Source organism: Haliotis asinina, chromosome 2, assembly GCF_037392515.1.
Source record: "Haliotis asinina isolate JCU_RB_2024 chromosome 2, JCU_Hal_asi_v2, whole genome shotgun sequence".
In the NCBI taxonomy this organism is placed as follows: domain Eukaryota; kingdom Metazoa; phylum Mollusca; class Gastropoda; order Lepetellida; family Haliotidae; genus Haliotis; species Haliotis asinina.
The window spans coordinates 8,310,445-8,333,674 of NC_090281.1; the positions used below are offsets into that span (position 1 = coordinate 8,310,445).

General features: G+C 43.0%; 3 protein-coding genes across 3 annotated transcripts in view; 1 reads left to right on the forward strand and 2 right to left on the reverse strand.

Annotated features, from left to right (window-relative positions):
* Positions 1 to 7,787, reverse strand: part of LOC137274793 (fibropellin-1-like) — a 29,120-nt gene extending 21,333 nt beyond the window's left edge. The window contains exons 1-7 of the mRNA XM_067808127.1: positions 7,719 to 7,787; positions 7,070 to 7,097; positions 6,496 to 6,641; positions 5,660 to 5,783; positions 3,995 to 4,093; positions 3,767 to 3,874; positions 105 to 221 (exon numbers count right to left, since the gene is read on the reverse strand). Of these exons, the coding sequence (XP_067664228.1) occupies positions 105 to 221; positions 3,767 to 3,874; positions 3,995 to 4,093; positions 5,660 to 5,783; positions 6,496 to 6,641; positions 7,070 to 7,097; positions 7,719 to 7,787 (691 nt within the window). The remainder of the gene's footprint in view (positions 1 to 104; positions 222 to 3,766; positions 3,875 to 3,994; positions 4,094 to 5,659; positions 5,784 to 6,495; positions 6,642 to 7,069; positions 7,098 to 7,718) is intronic.
* Positions 7,788 to 10,030: 2,243 nt separating this feature from the next.
* Positions 10,031 to 12,667, forward strand: LOC137274794 (integumentary mucin C.1-like). The gene is made up of 2 exons (XM_067808128.1): positions 10,031 to 10,138; positions 11,285 to 12,667. Exons 1-2 carry the CDS (start codon positions 10,031 to 10,033, stop codon positions 12,665 to 12,667), a joined length of 1,491 nt encoding a protein of 496 aa, XP_067664229.1.
* A 4,444-nt stretch (positions 12,668 to 17,111) lies between these two features.
* Positions 17,112 to 21,480, reverse strand: LOC137274795 (uncharacterized). The gene is made up of 5 exons (XM_067808129.1): positions 21,399 to 21,480; positions 19,656 to 20,063; positions 17,908 to 18,318; positions 17,560 to 17,604; positions 17,112 to 17,155 (listed from the first exon to the last, which is right to left on the reverse strand). The coding sequence occupies exons 1-5, from the start codon at positions 21,478 to 21,480 to the stop codon at positions 17,112 to 17,114; spliced, it is 990 nt and encodes a 329-aa protein (XP_067664230.1).
* Between the last annotated feature and the right edge of the window lie 1,750 nt (positions 21,481 to 23,230).

The following is a 23,230-nucleotide window of genomic DNA, read 5'->3' on the forward strand; positions in this document are numbered from 1 at the left end:
TAGTACGACTGGAGATATGTAAAGGTAATGCTGAAGTGTATGCAGTGTAAGACAAAGTTAACATTGTACATTGTAAGGAAAATCATTTACATCATAGTACTTACATTGACAACGTGAGCCATAGTAGCCGGCGTTGCATGAGCAGGAGTAGTTGCTGCCACTGCTGTAGCAGTAGCCACCGTTCAAACAAGGGCTGGAGGCACAAGAACTGTTTCCTGGAACTGAGACATTGATGATTTGTGTCCAACAGCATGTAGTAGTATTTTCTGCGATAGGATCCGACCCAACCCCCAGCTCGACATTAAGGAAATGTGAGAGAAGTACGGGCACCTGCGCTGAAGTTACCAATTTCAAACAAGTAGTTGTTATTGTAGGTCTGATGTATACAAGATCATCCAAGGGGAGATAAACATTAGGTGCTGTACGTCCAATCTGCACCAGAGTGATTGAGTATGGTTTGACGCCGCCTTTAGCAATATTCCAGACATAGCACACTGGGGGACACAAGAAATGGGCTTCACATATAAACACATGGTCGCCAGCGCAGGAAGACCTATTCTCTTCATCAGGGGACACAGTAACATCATACACCAAAAGATTTTAAGTGCTGATGTGTACCATTGTTCACCGCAGAATACGTTAATCATGTTATCTATCACTCGATTTACTGCCCCAGAATGCATTATTTACAGGATAGGCACAAACAGCATGAAAGTATAGGATTAGAGAACTACTCAGCACATGACATCATGCTAGACAATAACCACTTCCAATTATCAGTCCAAGCGGTTACCACGGAGAACATGGGGCTTTTTTAACATGGAAGCAGAAAACACAAATATTACGGTGTCTTCGTATTACCTGAGCTGTTGCCTGCACCTGGCTTGTCCTCGGGTTCTGTTTTGACGGTGTCTGTGAATAAGGGGAATAAGTAGAAAAGGAGCATGCCAGAGGGAATCATGGGTAGGGATTTATATTTGTAACAAGAGATCCGAGTGGGTGAATTTAAAAGCCATATCACGGTGAGGGACACAAGAAATGGACTTCACACATTGTGCTCATGTGAGGAACCAAAACTTCGGCATGGCGAGTGAACGAATGAACGTTTGAACCACCAGGCTACCTTATCGCCCCAAAAGGTTCAGCAATCTAATTTTGAAACCCTGATGTGCTGTTCCTGGAATATAACCACTCACTCACTCATCATTTTCATGTTATTGACCAATCAACGACGTAACATTAAGGACTTTGATGGTTGAGAAATCCTTTCCAACCAATGACGGCTTTTCTTGCGGGTCAATCATCTTTCAATGCTCTTTTTCCTGGCATACACTATCATAACCAGTTTTGCCTATACCGTACACGCAACATTTGGGTTGGTTTGTAATCCGCGTTCACGGTGGTTAGTCTGAGTAGTTTTGCAAATCGAATTGGCCAAGAACATTTGAGCTGGAAGGGTGGATGTCACGAGCGGCCTAAGCAACAACATCCATGTATATAGGTCGGGAACACGCCCAACACACGCCCAACACACGCCCGCGTACCTTTCCTAACGACGAGGACTGAACAGTATTCCGGTGTATCGAAATACCCTTTTTTAAAGGATACGTGTTGCAATGTGTTTTCTAAGAACCAACTGGGTAAAGAACATACATGTTTTTGTGGTAATTTGTATGGTTTATTCACAACAAATGTTTTCCTTCGTTATTCAATATTAAAACTGCATACTCCGATACTAAAAATTGTATAAAGGGGATGCTAGTATCCATGACCATGCAACCTAATTTTGAGATTGCTGTTATCAGAATCATGACACATATGTAGCATACGGAACTAGCATGACATATACGTTTGGGGACTTATAATGTAGAAAATAGGATTGGCATGCATAATTAGTGCCAAATACTTAAAGATCACATGCAACCAAAAAATCAAACATAATTAAAACACAATTATCACTTATTCACGACACATAAAATACATTACTGCTAGTAAACAAACAAATACACAAAATTATAAGCGCACAATCGCGATTCAAAAGTGCATTATTTTGTATTTGGTCTAACTTCCTCCGAAACGAAGTCCACGGGAGACCGAACCCAGTAATAGCGGGTGTGTGCACTCAAGTGTAACGACGGCTTCCGATTGGCTGGTTCCTTAGCTGATACGCTGAAGACTCATTGCGTGTACAGAAAGATGATCTGTTTGATGGGCATTTTAGAAGCATGGCGAGTCACAAGAGAGTAAGATTCTTTATGGACAACAATTTCTTTTATTGTACTTGATGCGTCGTTTCATTATGGATTCATATACCATTGTCAAGCAAAGTCATATACACTACAAGAAATTGTTACCCATAAAGAATGTATATAGAGATGTTGGGTTTTGTAAATACATGTTCTCTCAATTTGCGTTCAACCCAATCAAAAATTATCTCAGTAGAGATTGTGAGCTACTGCGCGGCTGGAAACGTCATTAGTCCAAGTACAAAGCAGGATTTGAATCTGACAAGAGTTTGCACCAGTTTCCCTCAGATCCCGTCATTCGGGAAAAATGGATGTAGTTTGTTTGCAACCCACAGACACAAAAACATGTCATGTGTACAAGTATCACACCTGCCTAATTACGTAGTGTGGTAGAGACAGGACTCGGGTGCACGAGTCACAAATCAATTTATTTTGTTTATGGCGTATAGCCTGATAGGTGTTAAGTTCAAATTGCGTGTGGTCATTGATTGAAGCTGTGCATTGCATATTGTCTTCAGCTGACATGCAGGGAGACATATATGTGTCAATAAACTAGACATTGAGCTTTCTCTGTGACAGGGGCTGCTTACCACAATCAACAGGTGTTTTATGTAACGAGTAGATTATTTAGTTGTTTGTGTACACAACCAAGATTAGACTACTGCTCACGACCTCATACTCTGGGCATGCATACTGTTTCACGCTCCGCAAACCTACTCACTGCGCATGCGTTATGGGCGCAGCGCAGCGCAGCACAGCTGTTGAAACCACTTTTTCCCAGAGCGTTGGGGGGAAATTTAGTGAATCGTTTGATTTCGCGGGCTTTTTTTTTCATCGCGTTTTTTTTTCAACTTTATGGGTTAAATGGGCATTTTGGATGATTTGTTTCGTTAAGGGCATACAGATAGGTATCGGAGTCTGCAAAGCTGTGTTTTACGTGGCATGTGACCTTTAAGAAAATCTCATGGGCTCATTCCATACCACATCTTTGTTTCAACGTTTTAATTTTAGTGATACAATTTCTCTCTCACTGGTGTAACTGAATACAACAGCATGCTGTCTTCAAAATGCGGCTGTCATGGCATGTGTGTATGCTGTTTATATCCTACTGCCTACCCACTGCCTACCCACTGCCTACCCACTGCTACACACGAGGGCATAAATATCACATGTTTCATACGATTCCCTGGGGCAAAATATCACTTGTTCAGGATGACGTGACATCATGAACAATGCTATGACGACGCGTTTGTCCTAAGATGTCGCGTTCTACGGCGACGGTGTGTAGCCATCCTATGCTTGAATATTTTCCTCAATTTGACGATTTCGGTAATAAACAGAATATTATATTCGAGTCCATATTTATATCTACGTTTACGACGCTGGTGTAAATATCGGGATAGCTCGGGAAATACCAACATGTAGACACTCGTGTTATAAACGTAATATGACATGAGCACTCATATAATATCCTCTATGAATTGAGTTCCCTATATAGGAATATAGGGGCAGCATCTTACCATCACAGTTTATGCCCATGAAACCTTCCAGACAGGCGCAGGTGTAGTCGCTCCTGCCCACGGGGGTGCAGCTGCCGCTGTTGTAGCATGGCTGAGCGGAACAGCCGTCTGGAAGGAAGCCATGACTTTACATTACTGTTTTGTTGTTCTTGAAGTTTACGGTATTTTATTAATTACCCAAAACAGCCTCAGTAGACATATCAGGGTGAATGGATGTTTATCGCTCACCGGGAAGTTTCTCCAAGCTATACGTCAGCTTGAATCCTTCTTTATTGATTACAAAGTCCGAGTAGAACTTGAGGGTAACTGACTGTTTCTGCTCATCCGCTGAAATATACAGAAACATGGAATGAGTCAGTCAGCCAGCCAGCCAGCCAGTCAGCCAGTCAGTTTAGTTATAAACCGCTTTCAATAGTATTTCTGTTTGGTCACTCGATGTCAACCTTCCGGGAAAGGAAATCCTAAAGTGAAACACGTGATAGATGTATATCGCCATGGCAGTCATAACTGACGCGAGAGTCTTCTCCAACCCTGAACAAAGGGTTGCCTTGAAATGAGTGCTATTTATAAGCCTCGCTCATCTGTAAAGACTCTTTCACACTATTTCGAATTGACAGGGATCCAGGAGAAACAGCCAGATATTTCCAAAATTCGAACCGCATTCGGAGAGAATGTCAAAATAAACGACTTTTTTCAAGACTCATAAGAATGCGACTCCCAAATGCTATCGGTCGTTTCAGAAGAAATAAACAACAACAGGGATGGGTTCCTCGCTTGCTTTCTTTACCATTTGTACTAATTAACGTGTGAACAGATCGAAGATATGTCATATTTTTCACACACCTCAAATACACCATAACGATTTTTAAGTCACAAAACTATAATTATTACTTGCAATACCTTTCAACTAAAGATATGTTTACCTTCTAAAAATTAAACGAATGTGTGAAAGAAGTTTTTATAGACACAGTTTAGTCTTCACTGGAAGCCAGTGAGCTATAACATACCAACTTGAAAAATCTATTGTCCTAATACTGACACTAATAACAATTATTTGACTTAAACTAACGTGACAAAATAGTTAACTTATCTTCTACATGTAGGTTTTCTGTTGTCACAACACTCAGCGAATTTAATCAACTGCTGAAAATTAACCGGGCTCAATCTTAAATACCAGTAAGCTGCCGCCATGTTGGTCACACTGGTCACGTACGGATACATCTAGGGGCTTCTCCAGGGGTTTCCTCTGTATATGGCCTCCCTGCTTTCAGTGACCTGTAGACACGTTTTTGTTTGATTCGGCGGCGTCCTGGTGACGTCAGGGCTTATTTGAAGAGCATTTTGGATGCTCTGACTGTATTCGGGGTGTATTCGGGGCACATTCAAGCTCTATTCCAATTTCAGTCGAAATATTCCGATACATTTAAAGCATATTCTACCTGAAGTCCACTAGTAATTGAGATATATTACGACTCATTCGAGGCGCAGTCGAAAAATTCTGACGGGATTTGGAAGTGGTTTGTCTTTTCTGTTCTTCGTCGAGTATATGTTTAGATGTTTAGATGTTTAGAATGCATTTTGCATGCACCTCATATGCTGTTCGACATTTTTCCACTTCGAATGTCCCCCCGAAAGTTTTGAACATGTTAAAACGATTCGGGTATGTTACAAGAATTGACCCGAATAGGTAGACTGCATTCGGAGAGTAATAATAAGTTTTAGAATTCAGTTCGAATTTCCAGAAACTCTCCAGAAGGTTTTATTCCAACAGCAGTCCAGTACTGTCCCCAAATCAACCAAATTGGACCTACCTATCCAGAAGTAGGTGCTAGTGATATATTCTGAACCAAAGTCCCAACCAAATGTGTGTTCTATGACCAGGAGGTTTCTTACCAGTGTAGACCTTGTTGGTGTATGTGCCACATATCTTGCCTATTCCACCGAAGTTGAGGAGAAGATAATCCCAACTGCAGGAGCTCTGGTACTCTATGCTGAGTGACTCCACGTTGATGTGCACCTGGACAGTGTTAAGGTTTTAATGCTAGCCAAGCCGTTAAGGTGTTCATAGGGAGTGAGGGAGTGAGAGAGTTTAGTGTTACGCCGAACTCAGCAATATTCCAGCTATATGGCGGCGGTCTATAAATAATCGAGTCTGGACCAGACAATCCAGTGATCAACAACATGAGCATCGATCTGCGCAATTGGGAACCGATGACATGTGTCAACCAAGTCAGCGAGCCTAACCACCCGATCCCGTTAGTCGCCTCTTACGACAAACATAGTCAGCTTTTATGGAAAGCATGGGTTGCTGAAGGCCTATTCTACCCCGGGACCTTCACGGGTTGACTGTTCATAAGTTCAAAGAATCGCATTGAATGATGTGCGTAATAGTAAAAAATAAATTATTTTATGGGACATTACATGGTGTCTGATGTATGTCCTCAAGTCTGCCCCATTTCACACGCATAGTCAGTTTACCGAACTCTCAGAGCGACACAGTATTCTGTCCTATAAGTATTTTCTTTTCGATTAATTAACAATTATAGATTCTCCGTAATGACTGGTAGTCTGCCGTTGAGCAATGAAATATGAGGTATGCTTTCGAGATTTGTCACATGAATTATTTGTGACTCCGTAAAAATGTGTAAGCGAGATTCGGTAACCGGAAGTGACCTCCCACTTGGCACCATCTGCTCCTTCCACGTAAGTTACATGGCCTACTCCCTTACCTTGTAATACGCCTGGGGGTCGGGGAACTGGATGGTGTAGGTCTGTTCAGTGCTCAGAGGGTACTTTGAGGGGTTATCGGGGTCCTTGGGGCTCGTAATCGTGCCGGTCAGACCTGTCAGAATCTGATCCTTCAACTTGTTCGGAGCTGCAAAACAGGATGGCAGAGTTCAGGAAAGTGTAAAAATATCCACAGTTGTACGTTTGCATGCTTAGCACAGGCTTAGTGTCGTAAAAATACTGAACATCAAAAGAAACGCAACTTTTTGTGAATTATTTGAATAGGAGTCATAAACATGAACGTTTATGAGAATTCACTTTTTCGAAAATTGCGTTGCTTTTGCTGTTCTGTATATAACATTTACAGTCCGTGCGCGGTCTTCTGACGGTATGGACTGATGCGGGCCCCCATATGCAAATCGCCATCGACTGTTCCCTAACCTCGAATCTATGAAGTGTCGGGGCCTCATTATAGTGATACAATCAAAGGTGTTTGTCTTGGGTTTAACACATATGCTTAGTTTCTGTTGTGATATTCCGCAAATAGTGATTTCTGAATGAAATTATTCTTTTTACCTTGACGTCTTTGCCGGAGATGTTCATTCTGAAACGAAAGAAATCGACATTTACTCTTTCTTCCCCTAAGTACTCCTGCGACTACTACAACTTCAGATACACCTACATTCACTACAATCTTTACTACTACTACTACTACTACTACTACTACTACTACTACTACTACTACTACTACTACTTCTACTACTACTACTACTATGACTGTCTGGTTGTAAATTATAATGTAATGAATATGCTCTTAAAAAATTATTTAAAATTTATTTAAGCTGTGTACATGAAATGTGTATGCAGACTTGATCTCACCGCCATATGGCTGAAATAACGCCGTTGCGACGTCACATTGTTGTAACTACCACTGCAAACTACACCGCTTAACTTCTGACGCTGCACCTAGCTTTTCTAACTACTTACCCTACAACTTGTACGTTACTATCCTAATAATATTCTACAATACCACAAGGTTACTATTACTACTACTACTGCAACTACTACTACGGAGACGGCGACTACTGCTGCTGCTGCTGCAAATGCAACCACTACTACTGCTACGGCTGCTGATGCAACTACTCCTACCAAATTTTCTCCAATATGTGTCAGTGAAGATGCATGGTCCAGCATAATTCAGAGTTAAATACATGTGAGCGGATACCTCGGTGCTCCGGGCGGCGGCAAGACCGAGACAGCATAGAACCAGGACACCCAATGAAAGCGTCTTCATGTTGAATGAGACCGGAGTGATAAAAATCCAAATATACCAGTGCTTATATACTCTTCCCGGTTTACACAGCTGCCATACTCCTGTCAGTATGGTCAACACGCGCGTCGGCTCCAACCCACGTGTCACAAGTATATGTACATGGTGATATCGACTCAGCGTTTGCTTCGCTGATACAGGGAACCCTGCAGCTGCTCACCTGTACAGGTGAACGTAACTGATATTGCCCATGCGTACTTCCATTCCTGTTAGCTCTCAGGAATAGCAAAGGAACGACATGCGTTCTGCACCTGTCGATGGTTCTTTTGCATGCAATGTGTAATTTCAGCACGGTCAGTGATGTTTTCAAACCCCTGATGTATTGCTGTTTTTCTCTATAATTTAATTGTAAACATTGCTAACATAGTGTTTATATATATATAGAGAGAGAGAGAGAGTGTGTGTGTGTGTGTGTGTGTGTGTGTGTGTGTGTGTGTGTGTGTGTGTTTGTGTAGGGAGAGAGAGAGAGGATGTGGGTGGGAGAGAGAGAGAGGGTGTGGACTGGGAGAGAGAGAGGGGGGATGTGGATGGGAGAGAGAGAGAGGGTGTGGAATGGGAAGAGAAAGAGAGAGGGTCTGGACGGGGTAGGGACAAAGAAAGAGGGTGAGGACGCGAAGAGCAAAAGGCTGTGGGCGAAAGGAGAAGCATGAAAGAATCACAAAAAAGCAACAAAACTCTCTTCCCCATCCACATACACAAAACAGCAACGAAACTCAATATTAATGTATATCTCTTCATTAGAAATTAATTATCTCCAAGGTCATTATCAACGTCAATATATCTACAGACTGGCTGGAACTATCTTCTATATTTCGGTTTGGTATCGGCAACAACACTTCCACATTCAAACTTGAGTTGTTGCAGATGAGATCAGTTTGTGGGCTTGGCACTTTCCAAAGTCGATATCAATTTTTACTAAAGTACATATCTGCTTGATCAGTTAATATACATGCTCTCATAAATGAAACATTTTGATACGACTGTGTATTAGTACATAGATGAGTTTACAAAAACGTTTATTTTCTTTACGATTGCTATGGTGTTTTTACTTAAAACATCATATCCAAACGCATCCCATATAAAATACCCGTATGTAAAGACATGGTTTTCAATAGACGCATGTAATGCCACAGGACATAATGCACGTGCCATGGATGTGAAAGTTGGTATAAACGATCGATTACTTTATTTGCTATATTCATTGTATACTAATGGCAAAAGAAATGTCTGCTCACCAAGAATTTTGCCAGATATGTTTCATCTTAAATTTAATTAATTATTTTTTCACTTTCTATATGTTAGTTAGACCTGGTTAGTTACCAGTGAAATCGGGTTTCAGAATTTCTGTATTTGATATTTAAAAATATCGTCTACGCAGTTACTAAAATGATGATGTCGGGACGTTTTGGGCATATGTCATGAAAATGACAATGCACGTGCATCCCAAGGTGTCATCCCTATAAGAAGAGCCACCGAACATGCACCGAATCTTTCACTGTTCTACAGTAGCGACATGTCACGATTATCAAGGGAACAGAGGGACCAAGATTCAGGAAGACCAAATGCTGGCCAGACCGCAAGACATGTTGCAAATCGTTTTTTGCTCATATTTCGAACATTTTTCCGCCTGCGCCAACAAGTCCCACCCACTTGAAGCACAGCCGACCGTCCTCACAGTGGAAGACCACCTGTGACAACGTTGAGGGAAAATAAGCAGATTGTCCGTCATCACCTGCAAAATCGTCTCGCCAGGGCTACGGAAACTGCACGGACAAACACTGACAAGCACCAGAGACAAATCAGTTCAGACACAGTGTGGAGGCGTTTGAGGCAGAGAAACGTCAGATGTCGCAGGCCTTACTGGGGTTCTGTCCTCACCGTTCGACATCACCGTGCTCGTCTCCAGTGGGCCACACATCATCGGAATTAACTTCACTGGAAGTGGCGAACTGTAGTCTTCTCCGACAAAAGCCGGCATTACGTCTCTACGGCTGATGACAGAATGAGAGTGAGGCGACGTGGCGGGGAGCGTTTTGCAGATGATTGTGTCCTGGAAAGAAACTTGTGGAGTGGTGTAATGCTATGGGATGCTGTTGTTCTCGGTCACAAGCAGGTCCTAGTGGTGTTCTCTGGTCCTGGCAGAGGAAATGCTGTCCGCTACATTGATCACGCGCTGAGACCCCCTGTCGTGCCACGTTTTGGTCGTCATGGAAACCACGTCTTCCAGCAGAACAACGCGCGTGCCCATCCTGCCAGAGCAACTACAGACTTTCTCCGTCAACATGGCGTACAGACTCTTCAACGGCCTGCCCTCAGTCCAGACTTAAACCTGATGGACTACTTGTGGAGCGAGATTTAGAGGAGGTTGAATGATGTGCGACCGAGGCCCCGTGACAACTGCAGCTGAACCTTTTCAAGCGTATCACCGAATCTGGATGCAAGCTCCTGTGGCCTTCATCAACCGTCTCATGCACTTCATGTACAGACGACGCAATGTTGTTGTCAACGCTCGAGGAGGCCACACACGCTTTTGAATTTCGGATAGCACTGTCACGCCACCTGTCACCATTTTGATCTTGTAATTGACTGATTTTCGTCTTTATTAATTGATGATCATACATGTCAATTTTGAAATCTTTCAGACAATTATTATGTTATTCACATTTGTTTGAATTAAACTGATTACCAATTTCAAAGAGAGAGTTTAGTTTCGGTTTAGCGTATTTGGGTAATGCAAAATGCGACGACAGAGCCGTGCAAAGCAACATATTGCTATAGATTTCCTTGAAGCATGACGGTCACAACTTGTTGCCCCGTCATAAGAAGACCCCTCAGAGAGGGATTTTTCGTCTCTTAGAGGCATATCACCCGTTAAACTCGGTGGAAGATGGACTAAGAACTGGAAGATATCGAGTTAACAGTGCAGCACAAGATCGGTTCATCTGGGTACATCATCTGCGTCATAGAACAGTTACAGTGACCAGTACCACTTGGCAAATACCCGGATTGACAAGAGTGTCTGGGCTGACCTTCAGTAGGAGACTGTGTTGGGCATGTTGAAGAGTTAGAAGAGTCAGAAAAATCGACAACATCGTGACTCGATGTTCAGACCTGAGACATGATAAACTGGCGTCGAATCTGCTTCAGGAATGAAACGAGATTTCTGTTGGAACGACGCGGTGGAAGAATGCAGGTGTACACACGTTTTGCCGACGTCTGTGTCCCGAGGTGGACAGTCAGTAGGGGCACGTTATAATGTGGGCGGGCATAACCAACATTACAAGAAGTGAGTTGGTGACAGAGCAACGGTACTGTGATCAAATGCTTGGTCCACACCCCATTCCTATTCTCACCCGTTACATGGAGCTGTCACAGCAACGCACTGCCAGAACAAATGCGGCACGTGTCACGAGAGACGTTCTCCAGAAACATGCCATCAGTGTGCTGCCTTGGCCCTCCAGATCACCAGACTTAAACCACATCGAACATCTGGACAGACGGGTGAGACAGCGTCATCCCCAGAGGCTTCAGCAACTCCCACATGCACTACAAACAGAGAAGACTATGAGGCAGCAAAGTCCACATACACTACAGGCAGAGAAGACTATGACACAGCAACTCCCACATGTACTACAGGCAGAGAAGACTTTGACGCAGCAACGCCCACAGGTACTACAGACAAAGAAGACTATGACGCAGCAACTCCCATATGCGGTACAGGCAGAGAGGACTATGACGCAGGAACGCCCACATGCACTACAGGCAGAGAAGACTATGACGTAGCAACTCCCACATGCACTACATGCAGAGAAGACTTTGACGCAGCAACGTCCACATGCACTACAGGCAGAGAAGACTGTGACGCAGCAACGCCCACATGCACTACAGGCAGAGAAGACTATGACGCAGCAACTCCCACATGCACTACAGGCAGAGAAGACTGTGACGGAGCAACGCCCACATGCACTACAGGCAGAGAAGACTATGACGCAGCAACTCCCACATGCACTACAGGCAGAGAAGACTATGACGCAGCAACTCCCACACGCAGTACAGGCACAGAAGACTGTGACGCAGGAACTCCCACATGCACTACAGGCAGAGAAGACTATGACGCAGGAACTCCCACATGCACTACAGGCAGAGAAGACTATGACGCAGCAACGCCCACATGTACTACAGGCAGAGAAGACTGTGACGCAGCAACGCCCACATGTACTACAGGCAGAGAAGACTTTGACGCAGCAACGCCCACATGCACTACAGGCAGAGAAGACTGTGACGCAGCAACGCCCACATGCACTACAGGCAGAGAAGACTTTGACGCAGCAACGCCCACATGTACTACAGGCAGAGAAGACTGTGACGCAGCATCGCCCACATGCACTACAGGCAGAGAAGACTTTGACGCAGCAACGCCCACATGTACTACAGGCAGAGAAGACTGTGACGCAGGAACTCCCACATGCACTACAGGCAGAGAAGACTTTGACGCAGCAACTCCCACATGTACTACAGGCAGAGAAGACTGTGACGCAGCAACGCCCACATGTACTACAGGCAGAGAAGACTGTGACGCAGCAACGCCCACATGCACTACAGGCAGAGAAGACTGTGACGCAGCAACGCCCACATGTACTACAGGCAGAGAAGACTATGACGCAGCTACGCCCACATACACTACAGGCAGAGCAGACTGTGACGCAGCAACTTCAGATCCAGAGACTACTTCGTCCCATGCCGAGACGATGTCGCGCAGTTCTGAACGCCAATGGTGGCGACACGAGGTGCCGAGACGATGTCACGCAGTTCTGAACGCCAATGGTGGCGACACAAGATGCTGACGTCAGCACCACCAAATGTCTGTACGTGACCCACTGTCTTTTCTCGAGCTCTGGTCAAACAGTAACACCGTGACATTTCCTATATGATATTTCTTTGAATTACATTCGCTGTTAAATTCCATGCGACGTTTCAACATAAACAGATAACTGTAGCTAAAATTCGTATATGCGTTTCTTTTTTGGGTGAGTGCATATGGCTGATGCGTGAGTGTTGGCATCTGGCTTCAGTACACTACGTTATTGAAGTAACATTGAACCTTCACTTACGTTCCAAAAGGCCATGTGTATCGACCAGCTGTTGAAACAAAGAAAGCTATGCTGGAATAAAAGTCAGTCACTACAGTGTAATCTACAGTCAGTCGGGAGGGAATGGAAATGGGATTCACTCATATCCTTTTGGGGATCGAACCTGGGTCTTCGGCGTGACGTAGTCACCGCTAGGTGATAACGGTACAAGAATCCTTGTCGCATCAAATCCAATAGAAGAAGTTGTTACCCATATATAATGTATGTACAAATGTTGGGTTTTGAAAATAGGTGCAATTGTGCTCGGTCCAATCAACATATACTGAGTTGGTGAACTACTGCGTGGCTGGAAACTGTCGTTCGTCCATGTACAAGGCAAAACTTGAAACTGACAATCTGGGTTTGCACCGGTTTCCGTCCGATCCAGTCATCCGGGAAAAATGGATGCAGTTTTGTTGCAACACACAGTTATAACAACATGGCATGTGTACAGGTATCACAGCTGCCTGTCTGTGTAATTACATAATGTGACAGACACAGAACCCACATGCACGAGCCGTAAATCAGTGTATTTGTTTATGGTGTATGGCCTGATAGGTGTTCAAATTGCATGTGGTCAAAGATTGAAGTTGTGTGTTACATATTGTCATTAGCAGACACCCAGGTAAACATATAGGTTTCAATAAAACAGACACTGGGCTTTGTCAGTGACAGAGACACCCACAAGAAACATCTCTTGTTCTCCAACTTAGCGATAATCCTTGCACGCAGAACACGAGTGGCCTTCTTAATGAATCGTTTGAACTCCGATTTCGCGGGCATTTTACATCGCGTTATTTAACTTTATAAGTTGAATATGCATTTTTTATGATTGGTTTCTGTAAGTCCACACTGAAAAGTATCAGAATTTGCAAAGTTGTGTTTTGCTTTGCATGTGACATGTAAACAATATGATAGAACATACAGTGAAGCAACTGATTCAATATTGGTTGAGTTTCAGTGAAATGAAACATTGTCAAACACAGCCAAGTGCAAATGTGTATCAAATGTTAAGGTGCTCCCATATTTTTTTCTATACATATCTAGTCAAGATATCTGCGTAATTTACCAATATAAACAAAACAGCCAAAATAAAACGTAGATATGACATATGATGCATAAACAATCCAACAAATAACAATGTGAAGCAGTAATTTTATTAATATGTTGGGGGGTTTTTTCGAATCAGTACAACCGACAACAGTTCACACTAGTGCCGTAGCCATGCCCAATGTTATCACACCTATGTCTATTGATAGATGTCCCAGGGCGGTGGGGTAGCCTTGTGGTCAAAGCGTGGAAGGTCACGCCGGAGACCCGAGTTTGATTCCCCACACGGATATCATGTACGAAGACCATTTCTGTAATTACTGATATTACTGGAACATTGGTAAGATCTGTGTAAAACTAAACTCACTCACTCACTGACAGGGGACCTTGTTGTGCCACGTGTACAACACTCACATACAGTAATGGACAATGCTAGTGATTCAAAACCAGCACTTTTTAGCGTGGCTGCACGCAAATCTGTTCAGTTTTATGATGTCGATACCAAATCGTGCTCCACATGACACATGGCAAAGATAACCAACTTACGTATTTCTATGAACGTTTCAGTGACGGATTCACCTTAACCAAATGAATGCTGTGTCTTAGGAGTACAAGTAACGCTAGGGAATATCGACTTGTCCATTGTTTAGGGTAGCGGGGACGTTTCTGTACTTTGACATTGGTCAGGGTACATTCCTTTACAGCTTTACAGCTAAAAACATTTATTGCTAAGAGTAGGCGATATTTAAAAACAGCAGCAGACACAACTGATAGTTTGAAAACAGACTTTATGATATGATTAAATTGCACAAAGTTTGGTATGCCTTACAAAAAGGTTGTAGAAAAACACTGTAGTATTTACAATACAAAACCTCTTTATGTGTTAGTGCGTAAAAGTAAGTAGGTGTAAGCTTTGTTTCAAGGTAATTCTCAGAAACTAATGGAGAACTAATGTTCTCAGAACACAGGGAGAAACTATCGATAATGGAAATGCAAAAGCGGAAATTGATTGCTTGGAGATTTGAAGGTGATAAACTAAAGTTTATTCATAAGTTAGAGCACGTTAGACATGGCAATGTGTGTAGTTCATAAAATCCAACTAGGAAACAATAGTGTTAATGTGTAGTTCAAGCATATATATTTTATATGGAGAGCACCTGCGACAACGATGTACACTACATTCTGATCACTCCAGTACTCAACCCGCTGAATGATTGTCATTCGGTTTCCTCAATGTACCTCGTCATGTTTGGACCAGCTCGATGTTTGCTGACTGCTCCGAAGACAATATCATTGGGTTATAGTTCGCGCCTTTGAACATCAGCCGTTCCCTGAACAAAGTGACTTTCTCCATTCGCAAATATAGCAATCAGATCTGTCTCTCGAAAATATTGACCGAATCGGGCCTTAAAACACCGCTACCCGAACACAGTGAGCACATCTGGTCCACGAACACAGTGCCCATATCCAGTTCTCAAACACTGTGACAACATGCGGTCCTCGAACAGACTGATCAAATCCAGTCCTCAAATACAGTGACTACATCCAGTCCTCGAACACAGTAAACACATTCAGTCTTCGAACAGATTGACTACATCTGGTCCACGAACAGAGTGACCACATCCTGTTCCCGAACACAGTAACTACATCCGATCCTCGAACACAATGACTACATTCGGCACTCGAACACATTGACTACATTCGGCCCTCGAACACAGTGACTACGTACGGTCCCCAGACACAAAGACTACCTTCCGTCGCCAAACACAGTGACCCACATCCAATCTTCGAAAACAGTGACTGCATCCGGTCCTCGAACACAGTGACCCACATCCAGTCCTCGAACACAGTGACCCACATCCAGTCCTCGAACACAGTGACCCACATCCAGTCCTCGAACAGAGTGACTGCATCCGGTCCCTGAACAAAGACTTAATCCATCCTTAAACATAGCAATTACACCAGGCTCTCGAAAATGTCCCAATTGGGCCTTAAAACATAGACACTACTTCCGGTACCCGAATACAGTGACCACATCCGGTCTCCAAACACACTGACTACATCTGGTACCCGAACACGGTAACTATATCCAGACCTCGGACACAGTTGTTATTTTACATCCGGACCCCGAACCAGGCAATTACATCCAGTTCTCATACACAGTGACCACATCGGGTCCTCGAACACAAAACGTCCTAGGATCATATCCGATGTTTGAACACAGTAACTTCAATCTGTCCACAAACACCGTGTTTTCAGCCAGTCCTTGAAGAAAGTTACTATAGTTACTACCAATCTTTGTACGTTATACATATGACCCTAAATCTTATTGACCAAATCTGGCCTCAGAACATAGTGAATTCAACCGATCCCCGAACTCTGCAACTACATTCAGTTCTCGAGCACAGCAACTACATCTGTTCCCTCGAACGCATTGACCACATCCATTCCTCGAACACACTAACTTCATCCAGTACTTGAACAAAGAGTCGTCAACCGGTCCTGGAACATAGTCACTACATTCAGTCTTTGAAAACAAGAACGATTTCATTCCTGAACATAGTCATGCGTTCATGTGATCACTGCAACTGTCATGACGTACATGTGATCACTGCAACTGTGCCACGCAGTCATTCGGGAGATTAATTCAGGAAATGAAGAAACGATGAACATTTCAGAATGACAGCATCTTGACAATGATATATAACAAAAACACGTCATGCTGATGATTAACGATAACTATGAGTAATTTCACACTTTTACAAGGTTCCAATAAAGTAAAAAACGGGATAAATATCCCCTATCGTGCAAAATCCACCTATCATGTGTTCAAAACCACACTCCACTGATTGTATAGTTGGCGTGCCAGTATCCCAACAGCTCCAGGTTAATTCACAGCACGGAGCATATCACATCTGACTTTCATCCACACCTGTCACGTTATGACAAAACTGAAGTAATGTTAAAATCGGTGTAAGACCAACTTCACGTAAGACCTTCCCACGTCCGCACTGCCGCATAAACGTATCCATGGCAACCAGCTGTGTGTACTGTATACTTGACTCGGTCAGTAGAAGCTATGCCTACGATAGACCATAATTCGTCGCCTTCAGCATCGACGTATTCGTCTTCTTCTTTTGCTGGATCTGACAACTGACATAAATTTTACAAAATTATTCCCCATCGATATGAACTTGGATTTTGTTACACATTTAACTTTATTATTATCGATCTAATTTAGAGAGTACGGAAACTCTCGGAAAGTGCCGAGCTTTGGAGAAAGGAGGACCGGCAGGAAACTGGGGTGCAATAGGGAATTTGACCACATCATTTATGTCGCACCCCTGCATTGGTGTATAAAGTTTACATGGGTGCAGGATATATGCCCAAATAATACTTTTAAAACAGTCACACTGCAAATCTAAAGTCCAAAATCCAAAGCCCAACTTATCATATCAAATGTATCACTATCCAATGCCCAATTCATGTCAGCCACCATCAAACATGACTGTATATTGTATATTGCAGGACACTTTATACACTATCTCAATACTCACTCTTGCATGCGTCTTCCCCTGAAGTGTTCTCACATCCTCTCGCCCCTGAAACACATGGTATTAAGTGTTACATCTTCATATCAGAACCTTACCAGGCAGGAGGGCGTACTTATAATGATCCTCAGTACAAAGTTAAGCACACCTACAGAATACCGGGTACTTACCAACCATTTTCTTCAGTGCCACGTCACTCTAACGCTAACGTTAACCCTAACCCTTAACCTTACCCTAAACCTAAAGTAAACTAACTAGTCTTCAAAGATTTTGTCGTCTTACCCATTAATAAGTGTTTGTTACAACTCTAAGAACTTTTACAATATTCTTGCTGAATTCCCTCGATGAACTTACAATAGAAACATAGGACAAATCCATGTCTTGACGAAGGCTCCGAGCTGACCATGAACCTGACCGAGAACGTGTGTGTGTTCTCCAGGACAATGGATGAACCCTTGACCAGGCTCTCAGTCGAGTTTCCGCTGCTCACAACAACGGCGTCATTCTGGCCGACGTCTAAGACGTCGACGGTGACGAGAACCTTATTAGCCCGCATCCTCTTCCTTCTTCTCCTGGTCCTGTTCCTGCTAATCCTCGTCCGCCGCCTCCTCGACGTCCTTGGTGACAGCGTCAGGATGTTACTCTGCCCTGCCTCATAAACCCAGGGGTATTGTACATGACTCACGATCATGCCGTAGTCTGACTCCTTGTATGCCCTGCGAATAGGGCCATGCCCGGCGATTTTGCTGAGGAAGAACACTCGTTCTGAATCATAAAAATGGAACTGTTTAACTCTCCTAACATAAGGTCAATAACACCGACGCGGAAAATATATGTGAGCAAACGCGTCCTATTTCGACAAGATTTAAACCTATGAGTAGCCATATACATGAGACAATGTATATACAAGGAAACTAGTATTGGCAGTCAAAACATGTTCTGAATAGAAATTTGACGGACTTGAATCCCAGCATGGGAACAATGTGTTATGCCCGAATGTCAAATTGGGGATGTTGCTAAATGAGGAGGTAAAACAATGTTCACTCAATACTGAAACTATGTTTCGATATCTTACTGGACTAGTATTATGTCAAAGAACATGTCTTAAGATAATTCATGTTTGACCATATAGGTTATTTTTCCGTGAGATGGAGTATCGATGGAATGGATCCAGGATTAAGCGTGGGTTATGTTACAACATTTTCAGCATCTTTACTGGATTAATATCATGTTCTACAACATGCCAGAGTCTCGGTCCCCAAACGAATCTTAGCACATCGACAGTCGTAAGTTAGAGTACAGGGCTACGCTCACTTTATGATATGAGGCCCAGGTTTTTAAATAGTCGTGTAACCAGGGTGTCTGACGGTTTTGTCCATGGACGTCCCATAGATCTGACGAAATCTGCTCATCTGAACAAACTTCTAAAGTGAAATACGTCAAGTCCACAGACACTAGAAATTATTATCATGTCATAATTCCAAGGTTAGAGACGACTAACGGGATCTGGCAGCCAGGCTCACTGACTTGGTTAACACATGTCATCGTATCCCTTTTAGTATCCCATGTTGATCACTAGAGTGTCTTGTCCAGACTCGATTATTTACAGGTCGTAACTGACTGCAAAACAACAAACACATTTTCTAGACATCATTGAATGTCAGTGCAGTTGTTTGTAGCCCATGTTCAGGGTTCATCTTAAATTCAGAAACGCATGTGGTTTCTCTCCCCACAACTCTTCATAATCTAATATTAACTCAAGTCCGACAGAACATCTGGCAGTAATTTTTCTTTGCTGTCTTTGACGCATGTTAAACACACAAGGTTGTTTTTAATTATCTAAAGCGATCATTTCTCATTATAAAACAAACAATATTGGGATCGATATTAAACAACGGGAAACTTTTTAAAGGTATGATTCATATACAGCATGGGGCGCTTGAGCGGGGTCCTCAGACTCCTCTCACGAAGCAACCTTTACTAAGGCTGACCTTAACTCCCACTGTTTAACATTGCACGAAGGTTACCTTGGTGACTTACGATCACCTTAGTGTTTTGGGAAAGGATGCCCTGGGGTAATCAGATATAAAGATCCAGCTTACTTTTCCTTACACACTGGTATTTGACATCAAGGTATGACGGGACTTTCATGAGGCAGTTTTTGCTAGGGGATTTCAGGATGGGGGACTTTGACCACGTGATGTTGCACTCCAGCTTCCAGTAGCAATTGTGCGATGAAGTCAGAACTTCGAGCTGTTGGCCCGAACACTGAGAACCACACTTCCCAATGTCGCTGATGCCTCTGGTACTGTCGTTGATGCTGATGTTACTGCTTATTCTACTGATAGCGTTGGTGCTGTAGATGCTTCGTTTTCTGTTGTTGGTGTCGCTGATGCTGCTGGTGGTGTAGCACATGGCGTTGATGCTGAATATGATGTTCTTTGTTGATGTACATCGGAGCAAGACCTGCTTGCCAGCAGCGTTACTCATGTCCAAACATCTCCTCTGACCTAGGTGAAACAGAACATGTTGCCCAATGGGGATTGATTATGGAGGGGGAAACAATTGTTGCAGTAGTTCTCATCTGAAGTCATTTCCCAAACGTATGTATAGTTTATATGAAATAAATAAAAACTTGATTTAATTTCAGTCTCATTTAATGACTGACAAAAAGCTTGAAACTCAGATCAAGTAAACGGTTACGTAAACTCAACGAAGCTGCAAGTCTGCTCCCAAACATCCTGTATTTCACGCTGCACGTTTTTAGAGGGAAGTCAATTACTGAACTATCGATCGTCATATATACTATCGATGCATAGATAGTTTTTCGTTTCTACCATCGATTAGTTGCTATCGGAGACTCGACAATTGCTATCCACCGATAGTTCGATGGATCGGTACAGCCGTAGTGAGTGGAAGTTTTGGTACCTCTGCAATGGTAATCTTAGTCGGTTTGATGTAGGAGGAAATTATTGTGAAGACGTAATATATGGACAGCGTACAGTTGTATGCCGTACCCCTGTATCTCCCGGGCTTGCATTTCGGTAAATCTGTTCCAACCCCAGGATCCATGCCAGTTAACACGTGCCACAGGGGTACACAACGTGCGTGATCTAAACTACTAAATGTCACACTTCTCGTTTGGTTCTGTGTGCTGATGATTTGCTGCCTGTCTCTGAGAGTCTGGGTTCGAATCCCGAAGGGCACACAAACAAGAATAGTTGTACTTTACTGACCACATGGCTAATCCATAGACCCTCTTGTAAGATAGAAGTGGACGTTATACATCTATGTCCTAGCAGGAATCATCTATCACTCTATATTAGTCTTCCTGGTACGAGATAATGCAAGATGATTAAGTCATGGAAGCTCGACAAACGACATGCCATGATCCTAGCAAACAAAGGGGGCAGTGGGCAGGCTGAGTGGTCACAGCGTTCGCTCTTCACGCCGAAGGCCCGGGTTCGATTCCCCAAATGGGTACAATGTGTCAAGCCCATTTCTGGTGTCTCCCGCCGTGGCGGAATATTGCTAAAAGCGGTGGCGTAAAACTGTTCATCACTCAATAGTAAACAAAGCCAACCACTACCTTCCAGTTCTCCACGTGTCTAGGGCGTGTTGCCACATTTCGTGGGAGAAGTCATCAACTTACATGACGACATCATGCACGTCAGTAATACACTATCCTTCGTGCTTCGCGTTCAACTATATATCATGAAGAAATGAAATATATTTGACAGACTCCTGCTCATCCGAGAAGAGTGGAGATAATGTACGCATTAAAACAATTCTGATATATGAATTGGAAACAATACAAAAAAGTAGTGAAACAGGGTTTTTTTTACCTGGTAGGGGTGATATTAACGTTGATCCTGTGGTTAAAACACAAGAGACAACAAATCCCAGGACAATGCTTAAAGACTTCATCGTTTGAAAAATACAACTGCGAAAAGACGGAAACATGTAGGACCAGTCATTGCTTTATGGGACGTTCGGGTTTACATTGAAAGAATCATAATGGTATCATCCAGGATTTATTAAAAGATAAAAAATACACATGTTTCTAACGCTAAAACTGTTGGAGTGTTATACTATTCGTTTCATAAGATAAAATAACATAACGGTAAAGAATTCTTTCAAAAGGGATGACTGAAACAATAACTGGTCCCGACAATCCGGCAAGATGTTTTAACGGAGCAGCTCAGGAAGTCTGGAACGTGGATTAGCTCCTAATTCGTACGACATCTGGTCCGGCTGTTCTACCATACTAAAAGTCTTCAAAGCCGATTTGTATATCCTATGTAACTTTCGAGAAGATGATGTACATGCATTGGTGTACTGGGGAGGTGGTGTTATTTTATTGTTGATAAACGATGTGGAGTTTTGTATTTTGATATGAAAGCCGCACTAACAAAAGATACCTCCATAACACAACACAGATTTATGATTTAATATAAAGAACTGTGTAATAAACGGTGGTTATCGTTTCACCCAGCCGTATAATTAATCGACATAGACGTTGGGTGGTGTATAAACCTTTCATTATCCCCAGAAAGGACGGGTAACCTCTGACCAATCCCACCGCCCCTCCTACTGTAAGAGGGGACTGAGTTGGACTATGTTGCCATTCGCAGTGACATTATGGATTGGGCGTCACCATGTCCAAACGACGTGGCGGTTTGTTAATCATGTCAGTGACTGACATGCCTGGCCCAGACGTTACAGGCCATGTGAGGTGCCTGAGATAACGCTTAGTGCGTATTACAGTATATACATTCGCTGATACAGTGCACATTTTTCTCCACAGATATATCTTTTCCAAAGTCCGATTTCGACTACATTATTATCGTGCGTTTATATTGGTTGTGATTGTTTGGTTGTTGTTTAAGAACCAAAGCAGTGTCAACAGCTCTCACCATTGTTCCAGCTGTATATGGTGGCGGTCTGGACCAGGCAATCCAGTGATCAAAACCATAATCATTCATCTATGCAGTTGGGATACGATGTCATGTGTCAACCAAGGCAGCGAACCAGACCACCCGATCTCTTTAGTCGTCTCTTACGACAAGCATGGTTTACCGAAAATCAATTCAAACGCGGGTAATGTGTTATGTATCAGTATCAAATTGTATCTGACTAAATACGTCCACGTGTTAATTTTCGAGTTTGGAAATGGGATTGAGTGCTATAGTCAAACTGAACACGGCCTGCTCGCTATTTCTATTATACCTTGGGCGTTACCTTCCAAAATATGATGATGATTCATTTCAGAACGAATAATTGACAATGGACGGCGTTATATAAAACATGTCTAAATTCATTATAAATGTATGTATGTTTGAATAATCCTGGAAGCAAAATAACTCTTTATACCAATCATGAATTCACAGCAATCCATCGCGATCAGGAAATATTTGGTAGAGTCGATATTACGACCTGGCGCTTGAGGTTTGACCTCACACACAGAAATACCACTTAGTGATTCACTCATTCCCTAATTAGCTGAGTGCAGGTGGAAGGTACACTGGTTCCATCATTGGTTTGCGCAGCACGCTTTTAGACGTTAGTTAGCCCAGTCAATGTGGAATGCTTAAATTACTCGTCAGATGTCTCAAGAACATATGGTCGAATGGAGATTGGGGTTGAACGAGTGTAAATATCACTTCATCTGTAACAG